Source organism: Oncorhynchus masou, chromosome 26, assembly GCF_036934945.1.
Source record: "Oncorhynchus masou masou isolate Uvic2021 chromosome 26, UVic_Omas_1.1, whole genome shotgun sequence".
Classification (NCBI taxonomy): Eukaryota; Metazoa; Chordata; class Actinopteri; order Salmoniformes; family Salmonidae; genus Oncorhynchus; species Oncorhynchus masou.
The window spans coordinates 14,161,331-14,176,330 of NC_088237.1; the positions used below are offsets into that span (position 1 = coordinate 14,161,331).

At 49.4% G+C, this 15,000-nt stretch overlaps 1 protein-coding gene across 1 annotated transcript in view; it reads left to right on the top strand.

Moving 5' to 3' along the window:
- LOC135515095 (signal peptide, CUB and EGF-like domain-containing protein 1) overlaps positions 1–15,000 on the top strand; it is a 209,829-nt gene that overhangs the window by 143,757 nt on the left and 51,072 nt on the right. The window contains exon 4 of the mRNA XM_064938927.1: positions 11,202–11,327. Within this exon, the coding sequence (XP_064794999.1) occupies positions 11,202–11,327 (126 nt within the window). The remainder of the gene's footprint in view (positions 1–11,201; positions 11,328–15,000) is intronic.

Genomic DNA, 15,000 nt, shown 5'->3' on the forward strand with positions numbered 1-15,000 from the left:
CCACTACAGTACTACTACCTCCTCTCCTCTCCTCCACTACAGTACTACTACCTCCTCTCCTCCCTCCACTACAGTACTACTACCTCTCTCCTCTCCTCCACTACAGTACTACTACCTCCTCTCCTCCCTCCACTACAGTACTACTACCTCCTCTCCTCTCCTCCACTACAGTACTACTACCTCCTCTCCTCTCCTCCACTACAGTACTACTACCTCCTCTCCTCTCCTCCACTACAGTACTACTACCTCCTCTCCTCTCCTCCACTACAGTACTACTACCTCCTCTCCTCCCTCCACTACAGTACTACTACCTCCTCTCCTCTCCTCCACTACAGTACTACTACAGTACTCCTCCTCCTCTCCTCCACTACACTACAGTACTACTACCTCCTCTCCTCCACTACAGTACTACTACCTCCTCTCCTCTCCTCCACTACAGTACTACTACCTCCTCTCCTCCCTCCACTACAGTACTACTACCTCCTCTCCTCTCCTCCACTACAGTACTACTACCTCCTCTCCTCTCCTCCACTACAGTACTACTACCTCCTCTCCTCTCCTCCACTACAGTACTACTACCTCCTCTCCTCTCCTCCACTACAGTACTACTACCTCCTCTCCTCTCCTCCACTACAGTACAGTACTACTACTACCTCCTCTCCTCCACTACAGTACTACTACCTCCTCTCCTCTCCTCCACTACAGTACTACTACCTCCTCTCCTCTCCTCCACTACAGTACTACTACCTCCTCTCCTCTCCTCCACTACAGTACTACTACCTCCTCTCCTCTCCTCCACTACAGTACTACTACCTCCTCTCCTCTCCTCCACTACAGTACTACTACCTCCTCTCCTCCCTACTACTACTACTACCTCCTCTCCTCTCCTCTCCTCCACTACAGTACTACTACCTCCTCTCCTCTCCTCCACTACAGTACTACTACCTCCTCTCCTCTCCTCCACTACAGTACTACTACCTCCTCTCCTCTCTCCACTACAGTACTACTACCTCCTCTCTCTCCTCCACTACAGTACTACTACCTCCTCTCCTCTCCTCCACTACAGTACTACTACCTCCTCTCCTCTCCTCCACTACAGTACTACTACCTCCTCTCCTCTCCTCCACTACAGTACTACTACCTCCTCTCCCTCCACTACAGTACTACTACCTCCTCTCCTCTCCTCCACTACAGTACTACTACCTCCTCTCCTCTCCTCCACTACAGTACTACTACCTCTCTCTCCTCCACTACCTACTACCTCCTCTCCTCTCCTCCACTACAGTACTACTACCTCCTCTCTACTCCTCCTCCACTACAGTACTACTACCTCCTCTCCTCTCCTCCACTACAGTACTACTACCTCCTCTCCTCTCCTCCACTACAGTACTACTACCTCCTCTCCTCTCCTCCACTACAGTACTACTACCTCCTCTCCTCCTCCTCCACTACTACAGTACTACTACCTCCTCTCCTCTCCTCCACTACAGTACTACTACCTCCTCTCCTCTCCTCCACTACAGTACTACTACCTCCTCTCCTCTCCACCACTACAGTACTACTACAGTACTACCCTCCTCTCCTCTCCTCCACTACAGTACAGTACTACAGTACTACTACTCCTCTCCTCTCCTCCACTACAGTCTCCTCCACTACTACTACTACCTCTCCCTCTCCTCCACTACAGTACTACTACCTCCTCTCCTCCTCTCCTCCACTACAGTACTACTACCTCCTCTCCTCTCCTCTCCTCCACTACAGTACTACTACCTCCTCTCCTCTCCTCCACTACAGTACTACTACCTCCTCTCCTCTCCTCCACTACAGTACTACTACCTCCTCTCCTCTCCTCCACTACAGTACTACTACCTCCTCTCCTCTCCTCCACTACAGTACTACTACCTCCTCCTCTCCTCCACTACAGTACTACTACCTCCTCTCCTCCCTCCACTACAGTACTACTACCTCCTCTCCTCTCCTCCACTACAGTACTACTACCTCCTCTCCTCTCCTCCACTACAGTACTACTACCTCCTCTCCTCCACTACAGTACTACTACCTCCTCTCCTCTCCTCCACTACAGTACTACTACCTCCTCTCCTCCTCCACTACAGTACTACTACCTCCTCTCCTCTCCTCCACTACAGTACTACTACCTCCTCTCCTCTCCTCCACTACAGTACTACTACCTCCTCTCCTCTCCTCCACTACAGTACTACTACCTCCTCTCCTCTCCTCCACTACAGTACTACTACCTCCTCTCCTCTCCTCCACTACAGTACTACTACCTCCTCTCCTCTCCTCCACTACAGTACTACTACCTTCTCCTCTCCTCCACTACAGTACTACTACCTCCTCTCCTCTCCTCCACTACAGTACTACTACCTCCTCTCCTCTCCTCCACTACAGTACTACTACCTCCTCTCCTCTCCTCCACTACAGTACTACTACCTCCTCTCCTCTCCTCCACTACAGTACTACTACCTCCTCTCCTCTCCTCCACTACAGTACTACTACCTCCTCCCTCTCCTCCACTACAGTACTACTACTACAGTACTACTACCTCTCCTCTCCTCCACTACAGTACTACTACCTCCTCTCCTCCCTCCACTACAGTACTACTACCTCCTCTCTCTCCACTACAGTACCTCCACTACAGTACTACTACCTCCTCTCCTCTCCTCCACTACAGTACTACTACCTCCTCTCCTCTCCTCCACTACAGTACTACTACCCCCTCTCCTCCACTACAGTACTACTACCTCCTCTCCTCTCCTCCACTACAGTACTACTACCTCCTCTCCTCTCCTCCACTACAGTACTACTACCTCCTCTCCTCTCCTCCACTACAGTACTACTACCTCCTCTCCTCTCCTCCACTACAGTACTACTACCTCCTCTCCTCTCCTCCACTACAGTACTACTACCTCCTCTCCTCTCCTCCACTACAGTACTACTACCTCCTCTCCCTCCACTCCTCCACTACAGTACTACTACCTCCTCTCTCCTCCACTACAGTACTACTACCTCCTCTCCTCTCCTCCACTACAGTACTACTACCTCCTCTCCTCTCCTCCACTACAGTACTACTACCTCCTCTCCTCCACCTCCCTCTCCTCTCCTCCACTACAGTACTACTACTACAGTACTACTACCTCCTCTCCTCCTCCACTACAGTACAGTACTACTACCTCCTCTCCTCCTCCACTCCTCCACTACAGTACTACTACCTCCTCTCCTCTCCTCCACTACAGTACTACTACCTCCTCTCCTCTCCTCCACTACAGTACTACTACCTCCTCTCCTCTCCTCCACTACAGTACTACTACCTCCTCTACTACTACCTCCTCCTCCACTACCTCTCCCTCCACTACAGTACTACTACCTCCTCTCCTCTCCTCCACTACAGTACTACTACCTCCTCTCCTCCACTACAGTACTACTACCTCCTCTCCTCCACTACAGTACTACCCTCCTCTCCTCTCCTCCACTACAGTACTACTACCTCCTCTCCTCCACTCTCCTCCACTACAGTACTACCTCCTCTCTCTCCCTCCACTACAGTACCTCTCCTCTCCTCCACTACAGTACTACTACCTCCTCCTCTCCTCCACTACAGTACTACTACCTCCACTCTCTCCTCTCCTCCACTACAGTCCACTCCTCTCCTCTCTCCACTACAGTACTACTACCTCCTCTCCTCTCCTCCACTACAGTACTACTACCCTCTCTCTCCTCCACTACAGTACTACTACCTCCTCTCCTCTCCTCCACTACAGTACTACTACCTCCTCTCTCTCCTCCACTACAGTACTACTACCTCCTCTCCTCTCCTCCACTACAGTACTACTACCTCCTCTCCTCTCCTCCACTACAGTACTACTACCTCCTCTCCTCTCCTCCACTACAGTACTACTACCTCCTCCTCTCCTCCTACAGTACTACTACCTCCTCTCCTCTCTCTCCACTCCACTCCTCTCCTCTCCTCCACTACAGTACTACTACCTCCTCTCCTCTCCTCCACTACAGTACTACTACCTCCTCTCTCTCCTCCACTACACTACAGTACTACTACCTCCTCTCCTCTCCTCCACTACAGTACTACTACCTCCTCTCCTCCTCCACTACAGTACTACTACCTCCTCTCCTCCACTACAGTACTACTACCTCCTCTCCTCCCTCCACTACAGTACTACTACCTCCTCTCCTCTCCTCCACTACAGTACTACTACCTCCTCTCCTCCTCCTCCACTACAGTACTACTACCTCCTCTCCTCCACTACAGTACTACTACCTCCTCTCCTCCCTCCACTACACTACAGTACTACTACCTCCTCTCCCTCCACTACAGTACTACTACCTCCTCTACTACAGTACTACTACCTCCTCCTCTCCTCCACTACAGTACTACTACCTCTCTCTCCTCCTCTACCTCCACTACAGTACTACTACCTCCTCTCCTCTCCTCCACTACAGTACTACTACCTCCTCTCCTCCACTCCAGTCCACTACAGTACTACTACCTCCTCTCCTCCACTACAGTACTACTACCTCCTCTCCTCCACTACAGTACTACTACCTCCTCTCCTCTCCTCCACTACAGTACTACTACCTCCTCTCCTCCACTACAGTACTACTACCTCCTCTCCACTACAGTACTCCACTACAGTACTACTACCTCTCCTCTCCTCCACTACAGTACTACTACCTCCTCTCCTCCACTACAGTACTACTACCTCCAGTCCTCCACTACAGTACTACTACCTCCTCTCCTCCACTACAGTACTACTACCTCCTCCTCTCCTCCCTCCACTACAGTACTACTACCTCCTCTCCTCTCCTCCACTACAGTACTACTACCTCCTCTCCTCTCCTCCACTACAGTACTACTACCTCCTCTCCTCTCCTCCACTACAGTACTACTACCTCCTCTCCTCCACTACAGTACTCCTCCACCACTACAGTACTACTACCTCCTCTCCTCTCCTCCACTACAGTACTACTACCTCCTCTCCTACAGTACTACTCCTCCACTACAGTACTACTACCTCCTCCTCTCCTCCCACTACAGTCCTCTACTACTACTACTACTCCTCCTCTCCCTCCACTACAGTACTACTACCTCCTCTCCTCTCCTCCACTACAGTACTACTACCTCCTCTCCTCTCCTCCACTACAGTACTACTACCTCCTCTCCTCTCCTCCACTACAGTACTACTACCTCCTCTCCTCTCCTCACCTCCACTACAGTACTACCTCCTCTCCTCTCCTCTCCTCCACTACAGTACTACTACCTCCTCTCCTCTCCTCCACTACAGTACTACTACCTCCTCTCCTCTCCCCCCACTACAGTACTATTCTACTCTCCTCCACTACAGTCCCTCCTCTCCTCCACTACAGTACTACTACCTCCTCTCCTCCACTACAGTACTACCTACCTCCTCTCCTCCACTACAGTACTCTCTCTCCCTCCTCCACTACAGTACTACTACCTCCTCTCCTCCCTCCACTACAGTACTACTACCTCCTCTCCTCCACTACAGTACTACTACCTCCTCTCCTCTCCTCCACTACAGTACTACTACCTCCTCTCCTCCACTACAGTACTACTACCTCCTCTCCTCTCCTCCACTACAGTACTACTACCTCCTCTCCTCCACTACAGTACTACTACCTCCTCTCCTCTCCTCCACTACAGTACTACTACCTCCTCTCCTCTCCTCCACTACAGTACTACTACCTCCTCTCCTCTCCTCCACTACAGTACTAGTACCTCCTCTCCTCTCCTCCACTACAGTACTACTACCTCCTCTCCTCTCCTCCACTACAGTACTACTACCTCCTCTCCTCCACTACAGTACTACTACCTCCTCTCCTCTCCTCCACTACAGTACTACTACCTCCTCTCCTCCACTACAGTACTACTACCTCCTCTCCTCTCCTCCACTACAGTACTACTACCTCCTCTCCTCTCCTCCACTACAGTACTATTACCTCCTCTCCTCTCCTCCACTACAGTACTACTACCTCCTCTCCTCTCCTCCACTACAGTACTACTACCTCCTCTCCTCCACTACAGTACTACTACCTCCTCTCCTCCACTACAGTACTACTACCTCCTCTCCTCCACTACAGTACTACTACCTCCTCTCCTCTCCTCCACTACAGTACTACTACCTCCTCTCCTCCACTACAGTACTACTACCTCCTCTCCTCTCCTCCACTACAGTACTACTACCTCCTCTCCTCTCCTCCACTACAGTACTACTACCTCCTCTCCTCTCCTCCACTACAGTACTACTACTACCTCCTCTCCTCCACTCCTCCTCCTCCTCCACTACAGTACTATTACTACAGTACTCTACTCTCCTCTCCTCCACTACAGTACTACTACCTCATCTCCTCCACTCCCTCCACTACAGTACTACTACCCTCCTCTCCACTACAGTACTACCCCTCTCCTCCACTACAGTACTACTACCTCCTCTCCTCCACTCCCCTACACAGTACTACTACCCACCTCTCCTCTCCACTCCTCCACTACAGTACTACTACCGCTCTCCCTCTCCTCCTCTCCTCCACTACAGTACTACTACCTCCTCTCCTCCACTACAGTACTACTACCTCCTCTCCCTCCACTACAGTACTACTACCTCCTCTCCTCCACTACAGTAATACTACCTCCTCTCCTCCCCTACAGTACTACTACCTCCTCTCCTCCACTACAGTAATACTACCTCCTCTCCTCCACTACAGTACTACTACCGCCTCTCCTCTCCTCCTCTACTGTACTACTACCTCCTCTCCTCCACTACAGTACTACTACCTCCTCTCCTCCACTACAGTACTACTACCTCCTCTCCTCCACTACAGTACTGCTACCTCCTCTCCTCCACTACAGTACTGCTACCTCCTCTCCTCTCTTTCACTACAGAGTTATTCAGTAGCTCTGGACCCACTGACCTCCCCAGTCATAACAATGAGGACAGGGAGCTGTAATGGAACAGTCAGCCCTGCTCTCAACTCAACCCTGACCGTTTCACTTCAAACTCTTTTCTCTTCCACACTCGCTGAGATGTGTCTATCTCTCTGTCTGTCTCCGTCTGTTTTTCTCTGTCTCCGCTTGGCCTTTTTTACATCTCATCCCCTTTTCTCCCTCTATCTGTCTCTCTTTCTCCTTCCCTCCCTCCCGCACACCCCCTCTCTATCTGTCTCTCTTTCTCCTTCCCTCCCTCCCCCACACCCCCCTCTCTATCTGTCTCTCTTTCTCCCTCCCTCCCCCACACCCCCCTCTCTATCTGTCTCTCTTTCTCCTCCCCTCCCTCCCCCACACCCCCTCTCTATCTGTCTCTCTTTCTCCTTCTCTCCTTCCCCCACCCCCTGTCTCTATCTGTCTATCTTTCTCCTTCCCTCCCTCCCCCACGCCCCCCTCTCTGTCTGTCTCTCTTTCTCCTTCTCTCCCTCCCCCACACCCCCTCTCTGTCTGTCTCTCTTTCTCCTCCCTCTCCCTCCCCCACACCCCCTCTCTGTCTGTCTCTCTTTCTCCTTCCTTCCCTCCCTCCCCCACACCTCCCTCTCTATCTGTCATTGACGTTTAGCACAAATGGAGTTTGTCAGAGCTCGACATGTGTTGTGGGTAGAACGTTTATCGGGCCGTCACGTTGGGACTTCAGGTTTGATAACTGAACATTTCAGTTGCCTCCCTCCCAGGCCTTCCTCCAGCCATCTCATCATATTGTACCTATAGAGAGGCCAGCGGGGCTCAAGGCCCAGGTGGCCCCCGGCTCTGTTTGCTGTTTCAGGACAGATTGTGCTGAGTCCAGGGGTCCCTCTCCACCTTCTCCCTTTCCCAGTTTTATTTGACTTCACCCAAGTTTAAATTGACTATAGATGAAATTGTACACACTTCTTTCTTATGAATTTCATTTTTCTAAAACAGCTCCAGCGTATATCTTTTCAACTGTTGTGTTGTGAGGGCTGTCGGTTGAACCTATCCGGTCCGAGCTTATTTTCAGTGCGTTTAAAGAATAACTCAAATGTGAAATGTATGTACTTGCATAAACCAAAATACATTGATTGTACAGGAACAAGTGTAACTTTACATTTCACTCCACATATATGAAAATGTGGCATTTATTTGTTCCATTTTTCCACCGTGTCGCCTGAACACCTTGGATGAGTTTAGATTGAATCTTTTAGATTGAGTCTTTAGAAAGGAGATGCTTTAGGATGGTAGTGTTAGACTTGTCTGTAAAGGGGACCCCTAGCACCCCTATCCAAGGAGATACTTTGGACCCCTAATGAAGCACATGAAGGGCCCCCAGGGACTGTTACTCTCACCACATCACAAAGAGAAATCCAGAAAGGGCTGCCCAGTGCTCTTTGAGGGTTTTGGAGAGGACCAGGATGTAGTGGAGGGGGTGTCTGGGGGGGGGGGACAGGTGGTTTTGTCTTGGTAAACGTCCCTTGTGAGAGAATGCATTCTGTGGGTGCTGAAGTCCCAGGGATGTTTTCTTTAGAGGAGGACCCACTCCTCTCTCTTCCTCCTCTTAGTGCCCTCCCTCTCTCTTCATCCTCTTAGTGCCCTCCCTCTCTCTTCATCCTCTTAGTGCCCTCCCTCTCTCTTCATCCTCTTAGTGCCCTCCCTCTCTCTCCATCCTCTTAGTGCCCTCCCTCTCTCTTCATCCTCTTAGTGCCCTCCCTCTCTCTCCATCCTCTTAGTGCCCTCCCTCTCTCTTCATCCTCTTAGTGCCCTCCCTCTCATCTTCATCCTCTTATCCTCTTAGTGCCCTCCCTCTCGCTTCAACCTCTTAGTGCCCTCCCTCTCTCTCCATCCTCTTAGTGCCCTCCCTCTCTCTTCATCCTCTTAGTGCCCTCCATCTCTCGTCATCCTCTTAGTGCCCTCCCTCTCTCTTCATCCTCTTAGTGCCCTCCCTTTCTCTTCATCCTTTTAGTGCCCTCCCTCTCTCTTCATCCTTTTAGTGCCCTCCCTCTCTCTTCATCCTCTTAGTGCCCTCCCTCTCTCTCCATCCTCTTAGTGCCCTCCCTCTCTCTTCATCCTCTTAGTGCCCTCCCTCTCTCTTCATCCTCTTAGTGCCCTCCCTCTCTCTTCATCCTTTTAGTGCCCTCCCTCTCTCTTCATCCTTTTAGTGCCCTCCCTCTCTCTTCATCCTCTTAGTGCCCTCCCTCTCTCTCCATCCTCTTAGTGCCCTCCCTCTCTCTTCATCCTCTTAGTGCCCTCCCTCTCTCTCCATCCCCTCCTCTTAGTGCCCTCCCTCTCTCTCCATCCTCTTAGTGCCCTCCCTCTCTCTTCATCCTCTTAGTGCCCTCCCTCTCTCTTCATCCTCTTAGTGCCCTCCCTCTCTCTTCATCCTCTTAGTGCCCTCCCTCTCCATCCTCTTAGTGCCCTCCGTCTCTCTTCATCCTCTTAGTGCCCTCCCTCTCTCTTCATCCTCTTAGTGCCCTCCCTCTCTCTCTGTCCATCTCTCTTTTCTTCTGCCCGACATGCCACCTTAATGATCATTTTGGGTTTTATTTTGATGAAAAATATAGTTTCTTTTAAGAACATCTCGGTGTCTAAGTAACTTTGACGTGCTCGCCCACACTCATACTTACACTCATCACACACTCCACACACGTAAGACATTCATCATCTGATCCCTGCTCCCGACGAGGAGAAATTCCAAAATATTCTCAAACGTTCTGTGTAAATTTTCCAGGCCCTTCCCAGACCCTAATGATATCTTTGGCTGCGTTTTCCTGCTCCACTCCTCCCTGGAGAGTCCGGGCCCCCAATGTCTCTTCTGTTCTCCCCCCTCATCTCTCCCCTCTAATGAAGATTTAAATACTGGGCCATTTAAGTTATTAGCGTGCCTTGCTGCTGTGTGAATCAATAGGCCGGGGCTGAAGTCAAACGGGTAAAGATAGAAGGGGGTGGGATGTACAGCCACTAGGACTGACAGGAAAGAACCTCAGATCACCACTGAACTGTGGAGGGAGGAGAGGAGAGGAGGGCTGGGGGAGGAGGGAGTTGAACTGTGTCGAACCATTAAATTAACACTTGGCTTAATTAATCCTGGCATATGCTCTCTGACTGGGACTTGACTGTGTGCATGTGTGTGTGCGTGCGTGCGTGCGTGTGTGTGTGTGCATGCGTGTGTGTGTGTGCATTTGTGCGTTTGTGCGTTTTGAATATGTGTCTGGGAGCAGCTCTTTAAGGTGTTATCCTTAATGTTCCCCTGACCCTCAGTGCACTCAGCCAGGAAGTCAGAGAGCATGAAACCGGCTTTGTGCAATTAGGGAAGGAAAACATTGGGGTCCAAGGCCTACGTTTGATAAGCCCCCGTCCCGCTCTCCCCCTCACGCCTGTCTCTTGTCCCACACACACACACACAGACAGACAGACAGACAGACAGACAGACAGACAGACAGACAGACAGACAAGACAGACAAGACAGACAGACAAGACAGACAGACGCCTCTGTGCTATCCCCAGTGAGGATGGAATGGGAGGCTGTGGCAGGAATGTTTAACACATTTATTTTGCTCATAAAAAACTCTTAGCACATCACTCTCGAGGAGTCTGTAGTCTGTTTGTGATGGAGATGGAACTTCACCCCCTTCATTGTTGTGAATGAGGATGTTTAAATAGCCCTTCTCCCATCAGCCCTCTAGTCCAACTGGTGTTTGCCAGGCTTGTAACCCATCAGTCAATCAGTCAGACATGATTATGACCCCATCAATAGGGTTTCAACATTCAGGGAACTTAAATTCCCTGGTTTTCCCTGGTTTTCCAGCAATCACGGTTGGAGGACTCACAGAATCAGGAGGGAATAAGTAGGACATCCAGAACACTCCAACCAGGAATTCTGGAAAACCAGAAAATGTATTGAAAGATCCCAGAATTTTGCAACCATTACCCATCAATGTTTTCTTGTTCTCCTCCGTCACATGGGGCTGTAGGATGAGCCAAATCAGACAGTCATCTGATTAACCTTGCAGGGATCCTACAAAGACCTTTGGTCCTAAACCACAGGTCTACAGACCCATCTACCACTAATATGATTTGTCTTTCTCTCTCTCTCTCTCTCTCTCTCTCTCTCTCTCTCTCTCTCTCTCTCTCTTTCTCTCTCTCTCTCTCTCCCTCTCTCCCTCTCTGTCTCTCTCCCTCCCTCTCTCCCTCCATCTCTCTCCCTCCACAGATGGAATGAACTGCATGAACAAGGACCACGGCTGCGCCCACATCTGCAGGGAGACCCCCAAGGGGGGCGTGGCTTGCGAGTGCCGGCCCGGGTTCGAGCTGGCAAAGAACCAGAGAGACTGTACATGTATGTACGTACCCTCCACGGGCTATCACTCCACCCTAGGGGCCCTAAACAGCCCTGTGGTGAATTACATATGAGAGCTTTGGACAGTGGTTCTGGTTGGAGTCACCCACTCCAGAGCCAAGGTCAAAGCCATAAATTGTAGTTCTGTGTTCCAACCGTGTTTTTGTGTTATTCTCTCTGTCTCTGTCTCTCTCTCTCTCCCTCTTTTTCTCTCGCTCTCTATATACACTGCTCAAAAAAATAAAGGGAACACTTAAACAACACAATATAACTCCAAGTCAATCACACTTCTGTGAAATCAAACTGTCCACTTAGGAAGTAACACTGATTGACAATAAATTTCACATGCTGTTGTGCAAATGGAATAGACAACAGGTGGAAATTATAGGCAATTAGCAAGACACCCCCAATAAAGGAGTGGTTCTGCAGGTGGTGACCACAGACCACTTCTCAGTTCCTATGCTTCCTGGCTGATGTTTTGGTCACTTTTGAATGCTGGTGGTGCTTTCACTCTAGTGGTAGCATGAGACGGAGTCTACAACCCACACAAGTGGCTCAAGTAGTGCAGCTCATCCAGGATGGCACATCAATGCGAGCTGTGGCAAGAAGGTTTGCTTTGTCTGTCAGCGTAATGTCCAGAGCATGGAGGCGCTACCAGGAGACAGGCCAGTACATCAGGAGACGTGGAGGAGGCCGTAGGAGGGCAACAACCCAGCAGCAGGACCGCTACCTCCGCCTTTGTGCAAGGAGGAGCACTGCCAGAGCCCTGCAAAATGACCTCCAGCAGGCCACAAATGTGCATGTGTCTGCTCAAACGGTCAGAAACAGACTCCATGAGGGTGGTATGAGGGCCAGACGTCCAGAGGTGGGGGTTGTGCTTACAGCCCAACACTGTGCAGGACGTTTGGCATTTGCCAGAGAACACCTAGATTGGCAAATTCACCACTGGTGCCCTGTGCTCTTCACAGATGAAAGCAGGTTGACACTGAGCACTAGTGACAGACGTGACAGAGTCTGGAGACGCCGTGGAGAACGTTCTGCTGCCTGCAACAACCTCCAGCATGACCGGTTTGGCGGTGGGTCAGTCATGGTGTGGGGTGGCATTTCTTTGGGGGGCCGCACAGCCCTCCATGTACTCGCCAGAGGTAGCCTGACTGCCATTAGGTACTGAGATGAGATCCTCAGACCCCTTGTGAGACCATATGCTGGTGCGGTTGGCCCTGGGTTCCTCCTAATGCAAGACAATGCTAGACCCCATGTGGCTGGAGCGTGTCAGCAGTTCCTGCAAGAGGAAGGCATTGATGCTATGGACTGGCCCGCCCGTTCCCCAGACCTGAATCCAATTGAGCACATCTGGAACATCATGTCTCGCTCCATCCACTCCATTGCACCACAGACTGCCCAGGAGTTGGCGGATGCTTTAGTCCAGGTCTGGGAGGAGATCCCTCAAGAGACCATCCGCCACCTCATCAAGAGCATGCCCAGGCATTGTAGGGAGGTCATACAGGCACGTGGAGGCCACACACACTACTGAGCCTCATTTTGACTTCTTTTAAGGACATTACATCAATGTTGGATCAGCCTGTAGTGTGGTTTTCCACTTTAATTTTGAGTGTGACTCCAAATCCAGACCTCCATGGGTTGATAAATTTGATTTCCATTGATAATGTTTATGTGGTTTTGTTGTCAGCACATTCAACTATGTAAAGAAAAAAGTATTTAATAAGAATATTTCATTCAGATCTAGGATGTGTTATTTTAGTGTTCCCTTTATTTTTTTGAGCAGTGTATATACAGTTGAAGTCGGAAGTTTACATGCACTTAGGTGGAGTCATTAAAACCCTCCACAAATGTGTTGCTAACAAACTATAGTTTTGGCAATTCGGTTAGGACATCTACTTTCTGCATGACACAAGTAATGTTTCCAACAATTGTTTACAGACAGATTATTTCACTTATAACTCACTGTATCACAATTCCAGTGGGTCAGAAGAACACCATCCCAACCGTGAAGCACGGGGGTGGCAGATATATTGTTGTGAGGGTGCTTTGCTGCAGGAAGGACTGGTGCACTTCACAAAATAGATGGCATCATGAGAAGGCAAATTATGTGGATATATTGAAGCAAAATCTCAAGACATCAGTCAGGAAGTTAAAGTTTGGTCGCAAATGGGTCTTCCAAATGAACAATAACCCCAAGCGTACTTCTGAAGTTTTGGCAAAATGGCTTAATGACAATAATGTCAAGGTATTGGAGTGGCCATCACAATGCCCTGACCTCAATAGAGAAAATTTGTGAGCAGAACTGAAAAAGCGTGTGCAAGCAAGGAGGCCTACAAACCTGACTTCAATAAATCCACATAATTTTCCTTCCCATGATGCCATCAATTTTGTGAAGTGCACCAGACCCTCCTGCAGCAAAGCACCCCCACAACATGATGTTGCCACCCACATGCTTCACGATTGGGATGGTGTTCTTCAGCTTGCAAGCCTCCCCTTTTTTCCTCCAAACATAACGATGATCATTATGGCCAAACAGTTCTATTCTTGTTTCATCAGACCAGAGGACATTTCTCCAAAAAGTTTGGTCTTTGTCCCCATGTGCAGTTGCAAACTGTAGTCTGGCTTTTTTATGGCGGTTTTGGAGCAGTGGCTTCTTTCTTGCTGAGCGGCCTTTCAGGTTATGTTGATATAGAATTTGTTTTACTGTGGATATAGATACTTTTAATACCTGTTTCCTCCAGCATCTTCAAAAGGTCCTTTGCTGTTGTTCTGGGATTGATTTGCACTATTCACACCAAAGTACGTTCATCTCTAGGAGACAGAATGCATCTCCTTCCTGAGCGGTATGACTGCTGTGTGGTCCCATGGTGTTTATACTTGCGTATTATTGTTTGTACAGTGGTACCTTCAGGTGTTTGGAAATTTCTCCTCAGGATGAACCAGACTTGTGGAGGGCTACAATTGTTTTTCTGAGGTCTTGGCTGATTTATTTTGATTTTCCCATGATGTCAAGCAAAGAGGCACTGCGTTTGAAGGTAGGCCATGAAATACATGCATAGGTACACCTCCAATTGACTCAAATGATGTCAGTTAGCCTATCAGAAGCTTTTAAAGCCATGACATAATTTTCTGGAATTTTCCAAGCTGTTTAAAGGCACAGTCAACTTAGTGTATGTAAACATCTGATCCACTGGAATTGTGATACAGTGAATTATAAGTGAAATAATCTGTCTGTCAACAATTGTTGGAAAAATGACTTGTGTCATGCACAAAGTAGATGTCCTAACCGACTTGCCAAACCTATAGTTTGTTACCATACATCTGTGGAGTGGTTGAAAAACGTTTTTTAATGACTCCACCTAAGTGTATGTAAACTTCCAACTTCAACTGTGTGTATATGTATATATCTTTCTCTCTCTCTCTCTCTCTCTCTCTCTATAATATATGTATATATATGCTTCTGTCTCTCTCTAAGGGAGTGTGCTCTGCCTCACCAGTATCTCCTAGAACACATAATCCCCAATTGCTTAGATTGCAATTGCAGCACCACGCTGCGAGAGGCAGGCTGCACTAGCAACTGCAGTGGGTTTTCAGAATTGATTTATACTCCAGTGCTAGCTATCACTGAGGCCAGAAAATGATACATTCAGTAGCCAGATGTAATACAATC